This window comes from Anticarsia gemmatalis, chromosome 16, assembly GCF_050436995.1.
Source record: "Anticarsia gemmatalis isolate Benzon Research Colony breed Stoneville strain chromosome 16, ilAntGemm2 primary, whole genome shotgun sequence".
NCBI lineage: Eukaryota > Metazoa > Arthropoda > Insecta > Lepidoptera > Erebidae > Anticarsia > Anticarsia gemmatalis.
Window position 1 is genome coordinate 10,623,822 of NC_134760.1, and position 24,990 is coordinate 10,648,811.

The 24,990-nt window shown below is 33.3% G+C and overlaps 3 protein-coding genes across 3 annotated transcripts in view; 2 read left to right on the top strand and 1 right to left on the bottom strand.

Annotated features, from left to right (window-relative positions):
- Positions 1 to 5,265: 5,265 nt before the first annotated feature.
- LOC142979622 (uncharacterized) lies at positions 5,266 to 6,903 on the bottom strand. Its single transcript, XM_076124655.1, has one exon. The coding sequence runs from the start codon at positions 6,901 to 6,903 to the stop codon at positions 5,266 to 5,268; it is 1,638 nt and encodes a 545-aa protein (XP_075980770.1).
- A 2,673-nt stretch (positions 6,904 to 9,576) lies between these two features.
- On the top strand, positions 9,577 to 10,369 carry LOC142979637 (uncharacterized). Its single transcript, XM_076124686.1, has 2 exons — positions 9,577 to 9,681; positions 10,054 to 10,369. The coding sequence occupies exons 1-2, from the start codon at positions 9,624 to 9,626 to the stop codon at positions 10,326 to 10,328; spliced, it is 333 nt and encodes a 110-aa protein (XP_075980801.1). The 5' UTR covers positions 9,577 to 9,623; the 3' UTR covers positions 10,329 to 10,369.
- Positions 10,370 to 18,071: 7,702 nt separating this feature from the next.
- Positions 18,072 to 24,990, top strand: part of LOC142979396 (rho-related GTP-binding protein RhoN-like) — a 159,545-nt gene continuing 152,626 nt past the window's right edge. Inside the window, exon 1 of the mRNA XM_076124277.1 lies at positions 18,072 to 18,288. The gene's annotated coding sequence lies outside the window, so the exon portion shown is untranslated. The remainder of the gene's footprint in view (positions 18,289 to 24,990) is intronic.

The window sequence follows — 24,990 nt, forward strand, 5'->3', positions numbered from 1 at the left end:
ATTTAAACCCAGTAACCCATAATTATTCGTATTAAATCATTTGCCCATCAAAAAAGTCATTCTTACCAAGCTCATCACAAAAGCTATTTTGTACTTACGTGAAAATATTGCATCGATTGGACGCTAGAAGCCTGATCGGCTTGCAGAAGACGCGCTCTAAGCCAGCGTAGAAGCTCATTTATTTTTATTGAAAAAATATATCACAATCTTATGTCGCAGGGAAATTAATAGGCTTACAAATTCTGGACATTACGTACTGCTAGAATACGAAGTTTACGAATTTATATTATTTTTTCATTACGATATTTTTATTTCTAGTGAAAATGAAATAAATGGAACAGAATCACCAGTGTCGCCTCTCATGCCATTGCACTGGGAAGGTCGCGATTTTAATGATGAATGGTCAACAGGGTTTTTCACTATAAATATGTTTAGATTCCATATCACAAATTTACCATATTTATAAATACTGTAATCTCCTAGCTGTTTTCGGTTATAACTACCACTTCAAATTCAATGTAGAACTTGTAAAGTTCAATTATTGTTATTGGTAAAAATATTGCTTAAAACAAAAGTTTTAGTTATAAAGACAATAATATACTTATCAGTTACATTATATCTGCTTACATAATTGCCTATAGTCTTTTACTAAGTATAATATTAATATATAGTCGCGAGTACAAGTATTCAGTATACGTAAGCTATGATTTATGTCGTCGAGTCTCCTCAGGCGAAACGCGAGCGCCTCCTGGGGGCGCCGACGTAGCTAATACGATGTAATCCGATGCTGTCTTGACTGCGTTTATAGATTTGTATGTAGGTAGTATTACCTACTTGTAAAATTATTGCTTAAGTTTTTATTTAAGTTATGAGCAAGATATTATATTATAAAAGTACAGTTCGTTTTACATAAATTTCGACATTTCCGTTTAGATTCCTGACGATTTTAATTAATTTTGTTGGAAAAAAATTTGTGTCCTTTATATTGACACCGACTAAAACTTTAGATTGGCACTTTGTAGATCATTCTATAGTGAACACAGTTGATTAAAAATTGCAAGATGATCATTGTTAACGCTTACCGAAACTAATTTCCTATGTCTTATAGTTGGCGTCTCCGTCCAGACAAATTAAAAACACCCTGTACTAATAACAAAATAAAAAAACACACCCATCTTTACAATACAACAGAACTGTCCATTTCTCATTAAAAATAACCAACACAACCAGCGAATACACAGCGCAACTTGTTTTAATTTTTCCACAATTATTATTGTTCGAAAGCAAAAACTTGCTGAGTGAAAATTGAATTTTCTGAGAACGCTGAGAGACTGGTAACTTTTAATTAACCCTCAAGATCAGAACGAGACTAAATGAAGTGAAATCTTCATTAAGATCTGAAATGAATTCAGATCGGCTTACATTTTTGTTCAATAAAGTTAATCATTTCATCCCCTTTCTCATCCCCTTTTAGTATCTGCTTCATTTGTTGACTTTTTAATAAGAAAATTAATGAACGCCTTTGGATATTATGTTTTAATTAGCACGGTGTTATAATTATGACTTAAGACATAATTTTTTGTACATAAACATACTTGAGCAAGGCACATTCAGTCTTCAATCTATTAATGTCATTTGCATCGTTATTTGTGGTGACATGTACTTACAAATATGATTGTGTAACTTAACTGTATTCATATTATTACATTAACAAAAAATGGTACCCAACTTTTAATGTGTCTACAAGCACAAGGACGCATAACTCAAACACTTCTAAGCGGTCACCCGTTTAACAAAAGTCAGCGTTTAAGATTCCTTAACCTACAAATCACGAAACAAGCGATGGGCGCAACAGTCACAGTGCTCCATACACAACTACGTTTAAAATCACCTCTATAAAACCAATTAACGTCCAGCATACATCCCAGAAGTGACCATAGGTCCTCTAACAACTTGTCTAACCCTCGCCGTATCAGGCATTCCTCGCCACATCTTAAGCCACAACGGTATCATGTTGCCTAACACCACGTGAAGGCCCTTCTCAACATTACTCATAGCTTGATCGATCCTCGCTGTTGGTGCGAAACGGTAGTCCATGTCTATAATGTATTCACTACTGATTCGTCTGTAGCGCGGCGTTCTGGAAAAATGTTATACTAGTAATAAAAAATAATGCTCTTTATTTGTGTTTAGTCGCCTGACATGTCCTAAAGGTTGTCTAATTATGGAAAATCACAGTCTTGCTTTATCAGTTTGATATATCGACATTCTTGTTATAGTTGCGGTCGTAAGCTTACGGTTCTTGCTAGTTCAAAAATTTACCTTATAGCGTTACACGTAGTTCAAGTGAAAAGTATCAGTGAAGCTGGATGTCGTGACCAGCTACGGAGCCTTATTTGGCTGTGAAATAATTTACAAACACACATAAGATCATGGTCTCCACGAAGGTGTAGGCACTAGGCAGAGGTCTACGAAATACAGCTACATTTCAACAAGAACAATATTAGTCCCCGTGTGATAGGGAGCGAGATTTCATGATCCGCAGACGGCCTATCGACCGCGCAACAACTCCAAAACGTTAGGAAATATAGTATCAAAAAATATTTTGCATTTTGCAATTATCGCATTTAAGACATTGTTATAAGATGGACCTGGTAGGTTCATTGACTTACGTTCTTTGACGAAGCTCAGGAGTGAGAAGAACCTTATGTTTTACAGGTTTTCTTGCATACTTTTGACGGTACTTTATTGATTTGACGATTTTCCTTAAGTACGTGTCGTTTGAAGGTATTGATAACAAAATAAATGGTTTGGACACTTGAGTCTCTGTTGGTCTCACTGTTTCTACTGTGTTTAAATGAATTACTGAAATTTAAAATGTTGGATTACGGCAAACGATCTTTAAATTAATACTTATCAAACATTTAAATTCAGACTTGTAATAAACTCTAACCCTCTTATTCATAAACACACTATAAGCCTATTTTAGTTAAAAAGCTGCTATAATATTTTTTCTCTTTTTCATTTCGCTAAGGAGTGAAAGAAACAAAACACTTTATAAGCCTTTCATATTTTCATATATTTTTATGAATAAGGCGGAAAAAATAAGTATCACTCACCAAACAATAAATATAAAACTATAGTTATGTTTGGGATCACTGTTATTATCCTCCTTGACATAAGCAGAATGAACATCTTATTTAATTAAATTGTCTTAAAAGATTTTATATTTTTGCAAAATAAGCACGCATGTAAAAACATATTTGTGTCAAGAATATTGTGTTTTTAGTTTATTTATTTTATTGACGCGTACATAACACTCATAAAAATACAAACTTATCGCAGAACAAGTTAATTTAGCATTATTTTAGCTTGATGTTTCCACTTTTATTTTGCAGAATAACATAAATACAATATACATAGGATGGGGAATAATATAATTATTAAATGTGTTCCAGGCTTCTGGGGCCAACCGCGTGGCGTGCGACTTGCGGTTCTAAGCGCAAGCAGTCATCCCGTCGCACGTCACACGCGGAACAGGCAGGCACTCGTGGGGTTTTAGTGGTGTATGCCCGCCCTTCTGGCAGGAGAGTCCCACATAACCCTGTGCTCCACCCAGGGCACAGGGTATGCGTAACGCATTTCCCCAAGAAAAAAAAATGGCATCTGGGGCCAAGAATGTTGTCTATCCGGTGGATCAGACCGAAATTTTTTAAGACTTAAATGTCTTATTTCGAAATATTGGACTTAAAATTTACGCTTTACGGATTTTGTAGCAAAATAAATCTAAACATCGAGCAATCTAGGCATTAAACTTTTAAATTGAGAGATGTCAGACCTATATTTCTTTACCAAGACATAATATAGCTTCCCTATTATCGTAAAGGACCTGTGACTACTCGTCCTTAAATATCTTATTAGACTTGATCTTAGTACCTATAGCATGTAATAAAACACAAAACGTTATAAGTATAATTATTAACGTGTAACTTTAAATATTAACAAATCCAGCATAGTAAGTACATCCAGGAATTTTCGGTATAACACCAATAACTTAAAGTAAAATTTGAGTCTTTAAACATCGTCTTTTTTAAAATATTTCAAACAGTTATAGAGGTATCGTTATAGGCTGATCATCAGTTACGATAGTATTCTTCATATCTCCATAATTCATATTAACTGAATCCCCAACAAGCGAATTGTTAGAACTTCTAATTTCAATACTTTCAGGTTTCATGACAAATATATTACTAGGCTTAATTTCCTCATCATTTGGCCTCACCCAACGAGAATTGTGAAATACTTTTCTTTTATTATTGCTGAAGATATAATATCTTTTGGTATTTTTGATGTTCCGCCATGATGTGCCTAGGATTCGTTTGTCTAATTTAACTGGTTCTAAATTGGCAGGGAGAATTGTTTGTGAATGTATTGCAATTTTTTCTGGTAGATCGTCGTGGCGCTCGAATTTGGAGTTTAATATTTCTATTGACGATTCACAGTGTGTTAAGTAAACTGGAAATAAAATTACGTTTTGTACTTTATGCTTATTAGAAGACAAACCCTATTTTTATATGAGTTTAAACGATATTTCAGGGGTAGTTATTTGACGTACTTATGTTAAAGAGTCGGGTACATTATCCAATTTCTAATGTCACAGCAAGTGTATGATGAAACGACTCTTGAAATTCTGGATTGAATGAATGAATTGATGAATTCATCATCATTATATTTTATTACAGGAATTCAAATATTGCAAATGTTTTATTTTCCTTACATAAAGAATTTAAACAACAGACAAACGTGCACTTACCTATTAATATTATTATAGCACATTCTTTAAAACGAGCATTTAATCCATCCATATTTGATGTAAATATTTTTTTTTTCACGACATCTAGTAATCTACATGAAGCAACGTTCACAAAAATATTAAATCTACATACCTACATATATTTTTATTGTACCTATAACATTTTATGTCAGATATATTGAAAGAACTCCAGTGCATTTTTGCTACACTGCGTATGCATTTCAATACCATTAAACAACAAGAACACGTGCAATTTTTATGTTCTTCAAAAAATAAATATGATACACGCCAAAAACATGTCGAAACATATTTACACAAACAGATGGATTTTCATAACTACATTAATTAAACTATTATAATTTCACCCCTACACGATGTCTGCAACATTCTAAATCCAACAAGACTTCACTGTGAATTTAACACGACTACGATTCCAATATATATTCAGTTACTTATTTCTCCCGTTGAATACAAACTTCAATAACAAAAACAATACAAGATACGACACAGCCAATGATCCAAAGGTAAAACACGCCAGCGAATTGCACAAGAGTAATAGCACACCCACTTCGACAACTATAACTGCTCATAATCAAATTACTATTAGCGCTGTCCGCTTTATCTCTCACTAGTATCCCAACGGCTTCTTCATACAATCTCTGAGTAATGCCCGCTTCAAACAAAGTCTGTATTATTTTCTGAAATTTTACTACCAGTGGACTATCTCTCCTAATCAACATTTCGTTGTAGACAGTAAGGACATTTTCAGCCGTACGCAAAACTCTAGCTTCTCCTCTCACAGCCGTTTCTGATTGAAAATGAAAGAAACTCGCTTGTAATAATAAAGTTAAACCGTTATGTTGTAATGTTTTCTCAGCACAATCTACGAAAGATGAACAATCAGCCGATGTGTTTGCAAATTCTAAATACTTTTTGTCACTGACGAAGTATTTCGTTGATGGTTTTAAGAATGGCACTCTTCCTGAAGCCATTACAGCATCGTTCGTGTTTAACATCTGAGGAGGCCCTTTTATTGTCAGAAATGAGTATAGTTGAATACTTATGTATGCGGATAGATGGATACACATGACCAAATACCCTAGGTTCAATAGCTTCTGTTTCAAAGTTCTTGCATCCTGTAACGAATTCGCTCCAATCAACGCTCCCCATCCGTAAAGCAACGTATTTCTCAAAGATACAGCGTCGCCGTCGAACACGCAGATAAAATACCAAATAATAGAATAGCTGATGTAGAATATGACGAAAATATAAAGTCCATTCACTTTTCCAATGAGACTTTCCCAAGACCTATCCGTTCGTTTCGCTAGGTACATCCACATAACTGCTTGGTTCGCGTACACTCCAGAATATTCCACGAAACGCCCGTAGATTCTATAAAGACCTCCTGCGCACACATCCAGACTACCATTTTGTAAATATTTTATAAATTCATAATCTCCGAAAGGATTTTCTTCTTTTCTGAATATGTAGTACAAATCTAGGGTTGCGTTGAAATATTCAGCGACAATTTCCATTATCTCCATATCGCATCCTACAGAATTATTAATATGATCATACGTTTTAAGTGAGTCTTTATTTTCTATCTGAGAAAAAGGGTAGAGGGTCGCCATGCCGACTTTGAACAGACATTTGTTTAAATTGGTAGGATTTTTAGATGGAAACACTTTTTTGTTTCGTAATGTACCGTTGATACATGTATTAATATGAGTTAGTTTACCAACGGCTTGCTGGCAAGTATTTTCATCAATTGTGGGAATAAATGTCTGCATTTTATTTCTGTCTTTTATAACATTTAGAAGTAGAAATGTGATGTCATATCTATCAACGATATGAGCTATATCTTCAAGTTTATCATTACAGTCATTACTAGGTTCAGTTATAATAATAAGTTGTTTATTTAGTTTATCAGTATGGACGAAATCGTAGAAGCTGACGTCATCACAGGTATCGAAAACAATGACGATCAATGCGTGGAAGAAGTATCTTTTTTTGGAAACAGTGTCGTTGAAATCTAAAGTACTGTTTAGCAAGCCTCTGTCTGCTGCTCGAGTGATGATCACTATAGGCATTTGTCTTTTCAATAGTTTGTTAGCTATTATTTCATTGAATGTGTCTGCTTTTTCCTTATTCTTGATGTTTTGAGTATCAATAGCTACTAGTGGTCTGAAATTTATTTGTTCTTTACTCACAATCTGAACGCATTGAGCCACAGCACTCAATGTATCAGTTACATTGTCATGGGTATACAATTTTGTAGTTGCACTGGTCACGCAAAATAAATTTAGCACTAAATATATTAAGAATTTCCACATTTTTAAGCTTATGATTTCAGGTTAGTTTTTATTCCCTTCCTCTACAAGCTACCGAATACTTTCAAATTAATGATCATAATGGCGTTTTACTTTTTATGTTAGGGAAGTGTCGTTACTAATGTTGCTTTTATATCCAACAGTCTATAATTAAAATGGATATTTTTTTAGAATCTGTGATGGAAGTTCCTTGTATAGACTGATTTTGATTGTGGGTTATGATAAAACGGTTTCCCTGTATGTCTCCGTTGTCGGTTAGTAAAATACCCTTATTTAATATTATTAGGTAAGTATATAGTTATGGGCTTACGCGAATCGCATTATAAACATTACAAACCTGACAAGCGTGGTCGATTTAAGGTCTAATCCTACTCTGATTCCGACAAGATACCCTTATATAGCAGTGAAACAGTAATGCGTTTAAATTTTATTTATTATATTTTTCGCTAATTAACATAAAAGTTTGCCTTTCATTCGAGCGCATCCAAACGAATCGTTTGTATAAATACGTAGCATATTACAAACTCAGTAAAGCTTTTATCTTTACACGTCTGAGCTCAAAGTTCAGTGTAATTGTGTACTTAAAACTTCAACACTGATTGTACATTAAGATACTACTTATACGAGAATTATCCATTTTCTGTACGAATTATAATATGTTTTATAATGAATTATATACTTTTGTGGAGTTTTATTGTGCGAAGGCGATGCGAAGCGGAGCTGAGGCATGACGAATTGTGTTCTTCGATTTATTAAGTCGTGGTTTGGTGCGCCCGGGTTTAACTTTAAACTTATATTAATACATTTACGAAGTGTTAGATATCTCGCCTTCGCTCCGCTTCCGCTGTCATCTCCGTTCTCAGTTTTTGGAATAAGTAGGTATACCCTGGGGTTACGGTCACGTAGTTACTGTTCTACTTGCCTAATAGAAATTCTGGTAAAAAATATTTATCATTTTCGTGCCTTAAAATAAAGCTGTCATTCTCCAAGAAAATCTTGCCTGAAAAAGTTTTCACTCCCTATAATCGAGATTACAGATTTTGATTAAATAAATTACCTAGAGCGAAAAGGTTTGCAAAAATACTTTTCACTTCGAAAATTCTGAGAATTTTCTTCGAGTTTTAATTTTAAAATAGAATCTAGGATGTCTAGATAGACGGGCTGAATTAATTAATAAAAAAATACCTTCGTTTTTATAATCTGGTAGGTATTTCAAATTCAATCTAGATTTTTGTTGATTGACGATTGGAATTACTTGTTTAATTGACGATTGGAAAATATTTTAATAAATGCATGTAAGTACATGAAAAAGTACGACAGTGCAGCATTATTCTTAAAAATATGTATTCCGTATAAACAAACTTGTTGTTTTCAGGACTATATCATGAAAACTACTAAGCTTTCGACCAGTATATTAATATTCACATTTCTAAATGGACATTTCGACTTGTTAGATGTGTCTATGTTACTAATATTCAAAGGCAATCCAACTAAGCGAAAAATTGGTTTAACTAAGTGTTTGTTGCATAAAAAAACTACTTAAGTTTTTTTGATACGTGAGTAGACCTATAGGACTGAGTTAGTCAAGTAAAAAAATATTATAGTAATGCTGTATGTATGAAATAATTGCACTTATGTATAGAATGCATACACCTACTCCACATTCCACCATACCAATATACATCTAGATCAAAATTGTAGCTTCCCAAACAAAAATATCTAAAAATAGTTCTGAATTTCAGTCTGTATGCAAATATCTAAAACGTAAATATTTGCATACATGAATACGTGAAATATTACGATTGATATTTCTAGTTTAGCCTAAATATAGTTCAGAAACGCAGTTGATACTGAATACTATTGAAGTACTTTAGGAAATTTCAATTTGTATACGTTTTTCCGACTTTTTATGAAACGTTTTCTAAATAACAATTTTGGAAATAGAAATTTTACTTCTATGCATTTTGTAAAGTAACACAAAATATTAAGGTCAGGTGCGTAGTACTCGTAACCGGCGGTCATGTATAACATGATGACGATGTGTAGATGTGAATGAAGCAAGTTTGTAAAGATCGTTTCAGGTGGCATTATTTGATCTCTGCCTATGGCGAAAAAGCGTGTTTTTATGTAGGTTTGTATTATAGGAAGCGCAATTACAAAATTGAAGAAATCAAGTTTTGGAAATTCTCAGAGTATTTCATTTGTTAAAATTGTTACTCTAGAAACAAGTTCCTATATTTAAACACAACAATAGTCATAAGATCGTGAAGTTCTGGGTTCATTTTTCGTGATTTAAATTGTGAAACTAATATCCCCATTAAATGCATTATGTAATTTTATATATATTTTGAAACAGACAGACAGTAACAATTTTAAAACAGTAGGTATAGATATAGCTAGTAAAGTAAATATGCCATTGAATATGAATATTTTCGAATAACTTTGCGTTCAATTTCTGTTATCGGAACATAATATTCAAAATGTATGGATTTGTTGCAACAACTAAACGTTTCTGGAGTTTATTCGCTCTTGTATTCAGTGAGTGGACTTTTATTTTATTTTATATTGAGTTTATAACGTTTTATTGCCTATTATACAAATAAAATAATTGTATATTTCTATGAATATACCTTATGATGACTGTGTGGCGCGGTCGGTAGTGTACACAACCTTTTAACCACACGGTCCCAAGTTTGATTCCTAGATTGGACAAAGTGCTCTGTTGGTCTCTTTCTAATTTATATTGGATTATTTTTAATAATGGTCCAGACTTTTGGTAACGTACGGTGTATATGGCAATAGGCTCGCCCTCTATTACATGGGACTAACATTGTAAATAGAGAAATGTATTTCATGCACCATTGCTAAAATTTTCAGGTATGATATGTTTAATAATATTATTATCTACAGGCCTTCAACTATGTCTATTAGAAGCTGGATATCCATTAGATATTGTGACAGAAAAAGGTAATGAACCATTAAAAGCACGCTACTACACCTTCATACCTGAAAAACCACCTTTAATTGAAAGAAGAAAAGATGAAATATTGACATCTCTTTCTGTCAAGGATAATATTCAAGAGAAAGAAGGAGATAGGGTTCGTGTTACGAAGGAAGCAGTGTCGAAATCGTTGGCTTCAGCTTTGCTTGATATCTTTGCTAACGTTAGTCATGTTGAACCGTGATTAAGATTTGAAAATAAATAATTTTGGGATGGTTCGTTTTATTTTGTGTAAATATCTCTTAACATCTATTATTTTTATATAAACTTAACAACATACGTGCTACACAATTTAAAGGAAACAGATTTATCTATACTAATAGTTTGTTTGTTTGTTTGAACGCGCTAATCTCAGGCACTACTAGTCCGATTTGAAAAATTCTTTCAGTGTCAGATAGTCTATTTGTCGAGGAAGGCTATATATAGCATCACGCTACAAACAATAGGAGCAGAGTACCCGTAAAAAAATGTTACAAAAACGGGGAAAAATTTGACCCATTCTCTCTTATTTTACGCAAGCAAAGTTGCGCGGGTCAGCTAGTTTATTGATAGAGTTTGTTACCGTTAAATAATAATGGGGTAGGTACCAAAGGCAAAACATTTGGAGTATTTAAAAGACTTATAAAACGGCTTTTTACGCGTCTTATTTTCATTTACAGAAGAGTAATTAAAAGGAATATAATTATCGAATGCAGCAAACATTTTCTGTTACTTTATGCAACTAAAATGTAATAAGAAATGAACATAAAATAATTAATTCCGAGTACTCATCTGCACTCGCAAATTATTTTTCTCGTACACTAACATAATTTTCAGTATTTAGTCCACATACGTTCCGCATATTAAAATCCAAGTTTTTCTTTTCCTGTAAAAGATACATTTTCCAAGTAAAAAGTTTAATTAAAAATATCAAAGGGAAGTTGGACTTTAGAACTATTTTCAGCGAAAATGGAATTAATGGTGCAAGTAACTTGGTACTTGAGAGCTCTTTGAGAGGCCTCCTGAGGCTTTTCAGCTGAAAATATCAAGAAAGTTTAGTAATGACATACTCGTGTGTATTTGCAGATACGATATTGGAAAGTTAGACGTGATCATACGAGGGGAAAATGTTTTTAGAACTGTTTTAGGATTGTACCTATTTATAGCCAGCGTGATTATGAACCCTGATGTAATGGTGTCATTGATTTTAATGTCAAAACAGACCGTCGTTAAAGTTTTTAGAAACAGATAGTTCTAAAAACTTTAACGGGTTTTCATAGTTATAAAATTTATCATACGTAAGTAAATATGGATCCTTATAATTTCATATCAAATTGGTTAGGATCCCACTCTGGTTAATTTTTTGTATGTGATGAGCATGTTGTTCCGCTTGTAAATCTTTATAAGTGTGTATTTTGAGATATGTCTAAGTGATTATCGTTTATCTGGTTAACGCCGTACAAGCCCTCAACCTAGAATCAGCTAGTGACCGTGTGTGAACTGTTTTTATTTATTTGTACGCTTCAACACACGAGTCATTCAAATATAAAAATAAAAACTGAAAAATAATTAAAATAAAATTCCATAAAAGATTCGTAACGTAGTGATTTTGCGAGTGAAATCCCAGGCAAACTTTGTTTTAAAACGAATTGAATGTGTTCTCCGAAACACAGATTATTCCTACATACATGTTACATTTTAAAAGCATTTTTGAAACGTTTTCGTGTTCAAACACTCGATGAAACCGTAGCAATATTCATAGCCAGCAATTCGCAATGGACCAATGATTTTAATTAAATTCATTGTTTACAAACTGGTGTTGACACAAATGGCCCGGTTGATTGGAAAACTGCAAACATACAAACATGGAGACACTCGTTTTGTGTACATTTGTTAGGTATTTATCTGTTCAGTGGGTTTATTAATATCGTGATTCATATAGGTCAGTGGTTTGTAAACAATGGTTTGTTTTCTATTGTTTTGATGATAGGAATTTAATGGCGTATTTGTTAATAAAATATGTCAAACAAGTAGGTAGAGTTAATCACAATGCGTAGAAAAGAAACTAAAAAGGCTAGTGACAGTACTGTGGTATTAAAAGAGTATTTGAATAGAAATTGTTTTTTTATAAAAGTTTAGAGCTTTATCTCTCAACTCAGTATGTATAATGATAATGGTAACTGTACGATTCGGAACTCTCTATAACAATATCGATATTTATGAAGTAATTTTATCCAGTTGAAATACTTTTTTTATGCTCAAAAATGGCCGGAAGATATCCATCAACTTTTAGTGAATAATAGAAAAACAGAGATGTATGTAAATTGACATTTTTGTTATAATAAAGAAGAAACAATCGGGAATTTACACGATTTAATCACTGTTTCGGAGTTATGCAATTATATAGTTAAATACAAACTAAGGTATGCAAAAACTAATCTAGTACGTAAATAGACCAACAGCAACTTAAGATCCAGAGATAAACCATCTCTATGAAAACTAAACAACCACTTTCAACAGCAACTTATAAAAAACTCAACTTGTACTTGATTAAAAAGGCCAAGGAAGAAAGCGATATTTTTACTTTATTATAGGTATAAATAAAGTTTATTTTAGTAGGAAAGTGTTGAGAATTCCAAGAGGATACCGGAGTAGGTATGCGAAGCGCGAAGCAATTACTACGGGACTACCTTTGAGAAGTACTGCGGGGTTGGATAAAGAACGAAGTCTTTTTTCCAAAACGAAGAAGTGTTTTGTAGAATAGCATAACAATACTAATCTTATTACTATCATTAAGGCGAAAATCGGCGAGATTACGAAAGATATAAAAATGGGTGAAACTTGAGCCCTTCTTACTTGTTGTCTGTATAATTTTTACATTTTCATGAATAATTTAGTAATAGATTGATGAATCCATTATTCTCGTAAATGCTGGCTTCAAAACATGTATAAATAGATTTTAAACACAAAGATTGTTGACTATATTTATATTACAAGTACATACATAGAGAGTCAAAGAACGCTTCTTGGTACGATCCTTACAAAACTTCTCTTGCCCCATTCACATCCATATCTTGTCACACAGGACCAGTTAAAAGTACCCTGACCTTTTTTCAAGACATCGCCTATGTATCCTATCGCTAATAAATATCTATACTAATATTATAAAGCTGAAGAGTTTGTTTGTTTATTTGTTTGTTTGTTTGAACGCGCTAATCTCAGAAACTACTGATCCGACTTGAAAAATTCTTTCAGTGTTAGATAGCCCATTTATCGAGAAAGGCTATAAGCTATGATCAACACGCTACGACCAATAGGAGCAGAGCAGCAGTGAAAAATGTTACAAAAACGGGGAAAATTTTGACCCATTCTCTTATGTGACGCAAGCGAAGTTGCGCGGGTCAGCTAGTCTTTAATAATAATAAATAACAAAAGATTCGTTAACTAAATTTCTTTTACAAGCATTTTTATTTTTAAATCTAATTTAATTCATTAGTCGAAAAGTTCTTTCATCACCGGCCGGAATGGCACGTAATTAAGGTGTGACCTCTTAAATGCATTTCCTTTAAACACCTCAAAGACGCCGCCGTTTCCTTTATCACCCAAAAACGAAGTGTAAAGTTTAACAAAACAGCTAATTTACAAAATTAACAAATTCTCCCTTCACTAATTGCAGTTTTCAGTGGATAAAACCTGCGTTGTTTTACGCAAAGATATTTCAATTAGAGTTTTAAAGGCAGCGGCTTTTGCCTTGAATGTTTCCTCTTTTGATGTGGTTTAAAACATTTCTGTCATTATAAAGTGCATAAAATGTAATTAAATACGCATTTTGATTGCTATTTTTAACGTGTTGATGTTTTTTGGCACTTTGAAGTGGAAAACAATTGCAATTTTAGTACAGCTTTTACTCGTAACGTCGTTCGCAAAATTTTCCGGAATAATGTAGTAAAAAAGGTCAAAGTAATGTTTTATTAAACTGTTTTTTTCCAAGTCTAAACGTCTTATACATAATATTGAAGTATAAGTAATAAGAGAAGTAAGTAAGTAGAGCGTACGCTTTCCTATAAAATAAAGTTGACTCTGAAAGAGTAGACGCTCAACAAAATAATTTTCAAGTAACTAACACCAAAGTTACTAACAAACAATACTCTTACATACATACATAAAAGAGTACCAATTAGACAACCGTACATGACAATTTAAAATCTTACAAACGGTTTGTAAAAATGGCACAGTCCTTTATGCATCGTAGTTCTCATCAATAGCACTGCACCGATAGCAGCCGTGAGCATGCATATGCGTTACTTGTTGCCACACGCCGCCACACGTCCGGACATGGCCGAACGTGTTCTAAATTCTACTGGGGGCTGTTTGTTAGGGGTGAAAACTGGCTGTTTGCTATCTTCTCACAATGGACGAGAAATATAGAGGCTCACTTATCAAGGGTTTTTGGTGGAATTGCATTAATTATGGTATGTAACGCCTTGAACGTGGTGGTATTCAAATGTTAGACCGACGTACTAGCAGGATGCTAAACCATCTGCAATACAAACAAGCGTCTTTATTTATCTCTCATCATTTTCGCCATCATAATAAATTGGACTGTACCTATTAATTTAAGATGGTAGAGATTGTATCAAATACGGTTTATACTTTGCTTAATTTAATTCTTGTCAAACTGCATAATACTAGCTACAATTAATATGTAGAACTGAATTGTCCTAGAAATAGTCTTAATATTAATAACCCCTTAATATAATAATATTACTTTCAAACTCTACCAATGCGATTATAACTAAATTCAACTTTACTCGACCGCCATCAAAATCACACTACCACCTTGAAAACTAAAGCCTTTTTCTACTATACAGAGTGTGAAAATCTATATTTATTGCTATAATTAAAAGCTATTATAACCTCACAAGATGAAAACAAGCCCATCTATTTTTATCCTCAAGAATGTTGATGAGTGACAATGTTATCGTCGGAATTAATCCGGGAGTTGACGTGGAGAGCCATTTAGCAATTGTTTCAATTACTCCCATTGAGACAATGTTTACTGAAGTTGTTTGTGGGTTCGAGATACGGTTCCTGTTTGATGTAATGTGAGAAGATATTGGTCACGAGGAGTTTGTTGATATTTTTGGTTTTGAAACTAAAAGTATGGTCAAACATTTTAAAGTTGATATAAGTATGTTGTAGGTAATTAAACTGCATAGTTTTAATTAACAAGTTCAAGTTTTCCTGCAAGTTCTTATAGCCATTGTAAATGTTAAATTCGAATTCATAGAATTATGATATAGCAAGTATTTATACCCGTATGTTACGTTAATGTGAGTATAGTAACAAGAGTAAACGGAATTCGGCAGAAAGATGGATTACTCCCCGAAAATAGACATCAACGCGAGCGGAGCCACAAGCAACAGCTAGTTTATATAAATAAATTTTAAAAAATATTATCTTTTCTTAATTGCAGACAAAACACACAAAAAGACAAATCATCATTTAAAAAAATGTATTTTTCAAAAACAGATTTCGGAATAAAACATTGCATGTATCAACACCAAGTTGAAAAGTGAAGTTAAAAATAAATGTGAACAAGTAGAAAATTGAAATTAAATTTCACAAAATAAGCCACGCTCATAAATTACCCGGTATTTATCAAACTCAAAATGATTGGCACCACAACGGTCTTCGCCAAAGAATAACCCCCTTATTTTTTACACCCTTGGGTATAACAGGTACCTTTCTCGATATTGTTCGGTTTTATTCAAAGGGGTGCAAAAAATACAAGCGTCCCATTATGGGATGTAATTGTGGGAACCAAGATGAGATGAGATGAGTTTATATTGGACATGTCGTGACGTGTTCAGGGTTTTTTTGTTATTCCTTCGATTTGTATGAGAGTTGTATAAGAATTAAGTAGTTATCGGAACTTATTTTGTAGAAGGGAGGCAATTACTTTAGTATATAACTTTTATAATCTCGCGTTGCATGTTTAATCTGTAAATGTTTAATAGAACATGACCATGCAGTTAACCTTAAAATGACTAACATTTTGGCGCAGGTTACACTCGCCGTGGTAATTCGCCGTGGTATTCTATTATACATTAATTTGGTATATAAGTTCGGCACATAACCGGGAAGCATTGGATAGAATATCGATGATGAATTATTTATAATCTCTGGTCTGCCACATAACATTTTTGTATGCATTTTTTCAGTTAGTTGTAATTTGTTAATTATTATTGTCGTAAATCTGAACTCTGTAGTTGTTAAGCCAGTCTTGTTAGATCCTTTAACGGACAAAGTAATATGCTAGCAAGAGCCATTTTTGAATGCGCAGCAATACCAAATATAACCTAATTTCATTAATTAGTAAGACGATAATATATAACGCCAATGACTAAGCAATGACGCGGACAAAACCCCGTGTAATTATTATATTATTGTTTACGTGAAGACACTTGCTACAATGAGTCACACACAAGATAATTGTTCAATTTGTGTAGAAATTAAGAGTGACTACATTGTTATGTCATTGTTCTTACTACAATCCAAATTTCAACAATAACATAGAACCAAAATTAAGGTCAGAACCAGAAAGCAACGGAACGAGTAGTTACAAATTTCTTATACGATTAGGTTTTAAAACAGTAAAGTGTTTCAACTCTTATCAGTATTTTTCTAACCTCTCTTCTCTTGCATTGCATTGCAGCTAATATACCCTGGACTTATTCGATTTAGTCACTTTTAGTCATGGTCAAATGGCAACGACACAAATGCTGCAGAAAAAGACACTGACCATACTCCAAACCTTGATAATACTATGAAATGATCAAAGTCTTCAAAAATCTTCTACAGCGTAATCAATAGCTACAAATATCCTAAATTCAAGATAGGTAGGTACCAATCGTCCAATATAGAGGACAGTATAAAAATCACACCGAACTAAAACGAAACGATAATTCAAAGTGTAATATTAAATTTCAGCAGCTTGTAAGTTATCCCGGCCTAATTAATGGTAGTGCTTACTACGTTTCAATTAAATTAATTAAAATATATTTTAAGTGAACGGAACGGAGCCTGTTGTCTTAAAAGATTTGTTTTCCGTAACTTGAAATGGGTCTAGACTCTGAGATAATTAGGTAGGAAATATTTTTTCAAAAGTTATAAAATATGCCCGAAGGTGATACAAAGTTATCAGGCTTTCGTTTTTTTTTGGGTACTTGTTGATCCAGATATTTGGCATGGATTATGGCATGACATAACTCTTTCGGCTCAACTATATTGTTGGGCATCTTTAACAATGAAGATTGTAAATACTTGCCAAATAAAAGTTGCCCAGTAGCAGAAAAGTTTTGTAAATACTGAACTGCGTTTCAAGTATTTTATTTAAACCTCAATGCAACAGTCAACAGTGACATCACTCAGACAAGACAATAAAAGTTTGTCTCAAAAGTATATTTTTAAACGAGAACTTGTTTTCAATTTTCAGTCTCTCGGGAATGATATTAACGAACATCGCTGACATGAGCTCTTCAAAGCCGCTTTGAAACAATGAATAATAATGTCGTCTCTTTCCACCGTTAAATAATCTATGAGACAAAGGAACCTTGCAGTCTTCAGTACCCACTATTGTTCTGATGCTGCGCTTTTGCTGCAAACTGAATATAAAAATTTCACGCTCCAATCATCTTAATGTCGAAATACGTGCGTCTCTGTCACTCTCTACGGTTTTCTATAGCCTGCTCGCTCTGTTTGGTATCCTAGACGCAGCTCTGATATCGACGCAGCCTTATCACTGCCACGCCTGTGTGACAATTTTACCTTTATTCTCGAGACGGTATAGTCGATTTTCGATTGGAGTGATCGCATCTCAGAGGTTGTTCACATACCTGAATGGCCGTAGCGTAGTATTCGAGAATGGGTCCGCTCACATTCACAACAGCAAAGTCAGTGTCGCTCGAGACTTGTTTGAAGGTGGACGTGTGCGCGTTTTTCTGCCGAAAGCCGGCGACCGCGTGTGCGATTTAATCAAAACGAAAGTGACTATTGACAGTCGGCTCACATATTTAATCTTTCGTAGTGAAGTTTAAAAACATGTGTGTTACTTTTGTTTAGTGTTGTGCTAGGTGTTTAGATATCGGATATCTGTGTCGAAGGTATGTCAACCAGTTCTGTAGTTTTTAATAATTACTAGTAAGGAGCGTACAAGAATGATTTCCTTTCTGTATGCAACGACCGGTTTTTCGTCCGGTCAACCGTGGGAAGGTATTTGGTTTGGTTTGCAATTTCATGTCTGATTGAGCGCATTGTTTGTTGCGAGAATATTGTTTTCATGGGTACAATTTTAGATTACATGAATATCTTGTTTGTTTGAATTGTTATTTACGATGTTAACCGTCCCGGTTCCAGAAACTTTTATTTGCTCAGCGGGATATTTTTTTATATTGTTTATTTAGACGCTTGGAATTTGCTCGCAATGTTATTGTTGTGTTATCACTAAGTGGTTCATTGTTTACGTCATTAGCCTACTTCTTGACTACATTTTAAATGAAATGATTACTTCTACCTACATTTGTATAATCTAGAACTTGCGAAAATGCATCATCGTTAACGTAAAACGCGTTGGTTTTTGCAGTGTCATTTACATTTTCCTTGGTCGTACCTTGCGTCATTATATGACTCATTTAAGTTAAATTATCTCAATATTATCACGCCTCTGATCACTAATGCTTGTAGGCAGAGATGTCACGAGACACCTACATAACTTAGTGTTTTATTAGTTTAATTTCAAATGGAACTTCCTACACAATAATTTATAGCTTAGCATAGAAACCTAATAAAACTTAACTTATTTTACCGAAACTCAAAATTTAGAAACGTGACTGACTCGGGAATTGACGCCCGGTTGTCTCATCTTCAAGTACAAACACCACAAACACTATTGCGAAGACTATAGGAACCGAATTCTAAACATTAAACCGTTCTCGGGAATCGACACTAGGTTATTATCGACCCATAACCACTATTCACCAACACTATTATTGCTTAGACTATCCCGACTCTAAAAGACATTTCACTCGAAAATAGAGTTCCCGAACCAAAACCGGGTTTTTTATCTCCACTATCATCAACACTAACCCCCGGTTTCTGAGGCACATTTAGCGGTAGTTTATCTATTCAAACTATTTTTTATATAAGTTTAAACGCTATTGAATACATAAACTACCGTTAAATGTACCTCAGAAACCTTAAGAAACTCAGTGTTTAAGTTTCGTTTAATTGTTTGTTGTTTGTTAAATTTGACGCTCGTTGGCACAATTTCGGTTAAGCAGTAGAAGTTGGGATACTTACGCCTTGATTACAGAACTTTATGAAAGGATTACGTGAAACTTTCTCTTAGAACCTTCGGGAAACTATTTTTGGCAAATTTAGGAGCGACGACCATTTAATGAAATTTTGCTGTGAGTTTTATTTACACCTAACAGACAGTTACTTTAATAAGGACTTGAGAAACCTAATGTCCACCCAGACAATTTATTACTGGTTTTTTTTTTAATTATAATTATACATTTCTTGCTATAAAGGCCTATAAATGCGAAAATCTTTCTGATAAGCTTTCGTGGTTACATCGTTGAACCAAATACTACTGAATAAAAAAAATACCTAATATAGAGTTTGGTTTTTCACCAATCCATAGCTAAGTCTCATATTTATTCGGCTTACCCCCAGTTTCTGAGGTACATTTAGCGGTAGTTTATCTATTCAATAGCGTTTAAACTCATATAAAAAAAAACGCTATTGAATAGATAAACTATGGCTAAATGTACTCAAAAATCGGGCATTAAACTGAACATTATAAATATACCTATATATGAATTAAACTATAGTAAGTATTCGCTTTGCAGGTGTTAATTGGTTGACAAATAACCGAATAAAAAGCGTTAAAATGTGTTGCTAGGATGTGTCTTTATCAAAAACTTAGTTGTTATCAAATTAATACACACTTACTATCTACACTTATGACCATATTAATATTATTATGTCTAGAATAACAGTAATGTTTTATCAAAACATTTGTCGTATGATAACAATAATTATAGTCTTATCTACAGTTGATATTTTTAATAGCGGTTGTCAAAGTAGGTCAGTAATTCGGTACTGAATTGTTATTTTAGAGGATTAGTGGGTATGTAATGTTTTTTGGTGAAAAAATTAAGGAAAATACGTATTAAGATATTGTTTTGATATACAATACTTCTTAGTGAAAAGCAAAGGTTAAGTTATTCATGGGTGTTATATGGAGAGTCAAGGGTTCGATTTCCTGTATGAATTATCTTTCAAAAAATGTAGTTAAATAAGCTACTAATAACATAAGAACAATCTATGAAAACAATTTCGCAAATTTACTTTCTTTTAACAAGTGTCATGGGTTCTATTCTCATTAGAATACCTTAACAAGAACTGTTTATATTGCCGATAGAAGATTGTGATTGTAATTTGTCTATAATTCGTACATTTCTAAAAACCCCAACAACACATTCATTCTTAGTGTGGGAGTGATCTTATTCCTAAATAAAATACAAGAATCTAGAAAATTCTTCGTATATTTTAAAACTGTGAAGCATAATGTCGATAAATACTCATATTTATTGTGACAAGACCTTGCGGGAGTCGTCCATTTTAAATATAAATTGTAAGTGTGGTGTACCGTGACCCATTTGTTTTAATGATTTATGTCACACAAAACCACGTGGCGAGCTTGTATTATAATAAGTCCCATAAAATTAAATTTGCGGACATTTTTATTGTAAATTATTTTGCAATAAAAACTCCGCAATAAAGACATTTTAAATGTATTTTTTTATATAACATAAACCTTAAAAAATAAATGTTAAATCACTCAACTTAGTTTGAGAACAAAAAACAATGAGTTTCAAAACATAAAATATTGAAACAGAAGTTGAAACATACATATATTATGTATGTATGTTTCAACTTCTGTTTCAATATTTTATATCACGCCTGTTATACCCAAAGGTGTAGGCAGAGGTGTAAAGTGCAGTCACAATAGTAGCGGTTAAATCAGTCTTCATGGCGCTACCAATGCGAACGGCGGACACGTGTTCGATTTCCACGTGAAACTAATACTTGTGTGATCTACAAACAGTTATGTCGAGTATAATTTGTTTTGTGTTTAAAAAAGTTATTTCGAAACAAAAATATTTTATAAGTAGACAGATTAGTTTTTGCCTTCGTTGATATTTCATAATACACAAAATGCGTAATTTATTGCAAAATTTAACAAATTTCGCTCATTCAAAATCAGTCATGTTTATCGAAATCATCATTTAAATGACAAAATGAAGTTGGGACCTACTTTAGGTTATTGTATAGTAAAGCATTTATCTTCGCTAACCGTTTGAATACATGACCGCAATTGTGTTCTCAATTATAAACTCGGCATAAATACTGCTTGCCTGACTGCCTCGTGCATCTAATTCAAATTGGAGTAGAGCGTGCTTCCGTTAAATTTCTTCGGTAAATCAATAGTAGTTAATTTGCGCGGCTTCACTCGCGTGTACGAACGCTAAAGCGATACTTAGTAACACGCTCGTGTTAAAGTAACCTATATCTGACTCCGGGTTTCCAACTATCTCTATGCTGAATTTGATGATTGACGATTTAGCAGTTTAGATGGGAAATGTAACTAACAGGCAGACTTTTGTGTTAAAGTACAATAATAAATTTAACCCATTAGTATCCCACAGCTGGGCAGGGGTCTCCTCCCGGAAGGAGGGAGGGGTTAGGCTTTTGTGTTTATAATTTAATATGTATTAGTGGTAAAGGAGTATACCTCTATATGGAAAAGGAGTGATATTATTCATGTATGTCTTAGTATCGATTTAAGCTAAGCGATATTAAATAGACGCATCAAATTAAAGCAAAGATCTGAATAACTTTGACCGAATTTTACGATTTATCTTATCGAAAGTTAATTGATAAATAAAATACACAGGCTGAAAGAATTATTATTAATCGTTTTCCCGAGATTGCCGTTACCCTTTATGGCCACAGAGAGCAAAATAAATTAATAAAATCGAGTCTGCAGAATGATATATTTTTCACAGGAAACGTTTCGGTAATCGTTGTAAAAGATTAAAGAAATTTCAATTTGGATGGGGTAAATTAAATGTATAAGTTTCATATATGTATAAAGTCAGTATTTACAGAGATTATTCATTGCTACTATAGTGATATTAACAATTTACTTATTTGAATTACATTTATCCACTGTCGTGTTAAGGGCTCCCTCGCAATGTGACAGCACTAACTTAAACTTTGTCGCGGTAGAAGCAAAAAATCTTTGAAATAGATAAAATAATCACACAGGGTTCTTACAACCTTATATAGCATTCGCTATATAAGGTTGTAAGAACCCTGGCTGGCATTAGGTGAGGCCTTTCAATAATTATTAGCTAACATTCGGCGCCATACAAATCTGGTTTTACCAAAAACTCCAAAAAAGCTATATCGCCATATTAATACGCGACCCTTCCACGTCGAAAAATCACTACTAGCTTAACTCTTCTTTAGAAACAAATTCTGAACCATTTTGAACAGTATTTGTGAAGTGTAAAATATTTACATCTACAATTAGAATCCCCTTCTCTTCGCATTCCTTTATCAATCAATCAATGAAAGATATTCTAACCTCGTAATACTTTTATAAGTCAAATCATAATACTAATTAGCACAACTCCTATTTAACATAACAACGTTTAGAATTCCGATCAAGTAATTTGTATAGCATTCGTTTGTACGATACATATTAAAATGAAATACGATACTGACTAATGAGGATAAAATAATTAGGTTACTTGTTTTACAAGCATATTTTCTTTATACTTGCCTACAATACGACACTTAACTTTAATACAGACATTAAATAAATTAAGTCAACCCATTGCTATTCCGTTGCTTGGTTATCTCCCCCCGGAATGAGGGAGAGGTTAGGCTTCGAGTCCAAGACTCCGGGCATGTGTGAGACTTTACTTTCCTTCGATAATTGTGTTAGAGAGGTATACAGTATAATCATTCATACACATAAAATCACACCTTTTGCTCGTTTCGTATGGTGAAACAATTGACGCTAATTGCTAATCTATAATCATATTTCTTATGTTTCGTTTACTTTCATACATGTTGTCATTCATGACCGTTGGTTAAGAGTACTACAAAATTTTATAAGGCAATTAACTATAGATATGGATGTCAAGTGACCGAAGTAAGGTGAGAATCTTAATCTCTGCACTATTCAAGCCATTAATCTTTTTCCTATTTTTTTTATTATCATTTTCACGTGGGATTTTATAAACGTCATCTAATTTGCTATTCTATTCTGATTAAACAGTGACTCATGGAGACATGGAGGCCAAACAAAATTGTAGTTATTTAATTCCAAATCGCTATTGTGAAGTTGTTGCGTTGTGACTAATGTTTTTGGTGATATAAAAAAGTGATTACCCAAACTTCATTCAGTACTTGGTAATATGATAAATAGAAGTTTGTCTATCTGCTATACCTACTATCATACTTTAACCGCTGATCATATTTTGACGAAATAACGTTAGTTGAAGACCCGGAATCAATCAAAGGCTACTATATTTTTTTCAAATACTTTTTGCGGAATAGCGCGATCTTGTTAGTTATTATATAAGTTACTCCGACATGCATCATAGATTCATACCATCACGCCTGTTATACTCGAAGGTTTAAGCAGTACACAGTAAGAATACGTAACAGGAGAAAGCCTATTGCCAAAATATTACGACATTTCCGTAAAAGGCCATATGTACTTAGGTACCTATTTGGCAAAACATTGCCATAAAAAGCAATAAGTAGGTGCCTATTTGTCAAATTCCACGGTATAAAACAAAGATACCTAACTAAATAACTCCTAGATAAATCTACGGATGTTTACACACTTATCATTAGCTCACAACGACGGATGCGTGTACCACAGATTATTTCTACGCAAATATTTTCACTATCTCCCTTGTTTGACAGCTGATATAAGAATCTGTTTGTTTTCGCCGGTAGATGTCGCGTTACACGCACAAAGGCATGTCAAGCTTTTGATTTTGATTGACATTGTTTAGGAAGTACAAAGAAATATTTTTGGTTGTTGCATCACTGGATACGTAAATGTATATATGTATACCTTTATGTATCCTGTATCTAGTTGGTTCTTTGATATTTTTGCTTTTTGCATGGCATAAAAATGAAGAGAAAGAGTTTGAAATGACAGTTAGTTTCTATATTAAATCATATACATACATACAAAATTAAATTACTATTGACGCTTATGATTAACCACTACAGAATGGAGTACATTAGTTCGATTCTCTACTACAATCGACAACCGACACTCGGTCACTATCGAGAAATTTCACACGGAAATCTTTTTCGCGTCTCTACCGGGCTTCGTAAGAACTATTTTGGCAGATTATTTTAAAATGTTAAACTTTCGATACTCGACAGTGCAGACTGTAGAGAATTAAGCTAAAAAACTGGCAAGAAAAAGACGGATAACGATACAATTTTCTACTGAGATTGAGTAATTTTTATTTAGAAACAGGTCGATAAAGCATGCATAAAATGAAATACACCTCTGCTTCTACCATAAACTACAAAGGCTTTTCAGAGTAGATCAAAAATACAATTTAGAGTGAAACAACGTAAAATGTATGGCCAGTTCTGGTTGAAATTTATAGAAGCCGTTAACGGAAGCAAGCTTGAAAAATTATGACGACTGCGCTAACTTTAAGTTAGATAGCTGGCAGGGTTGTTTGCAAAGA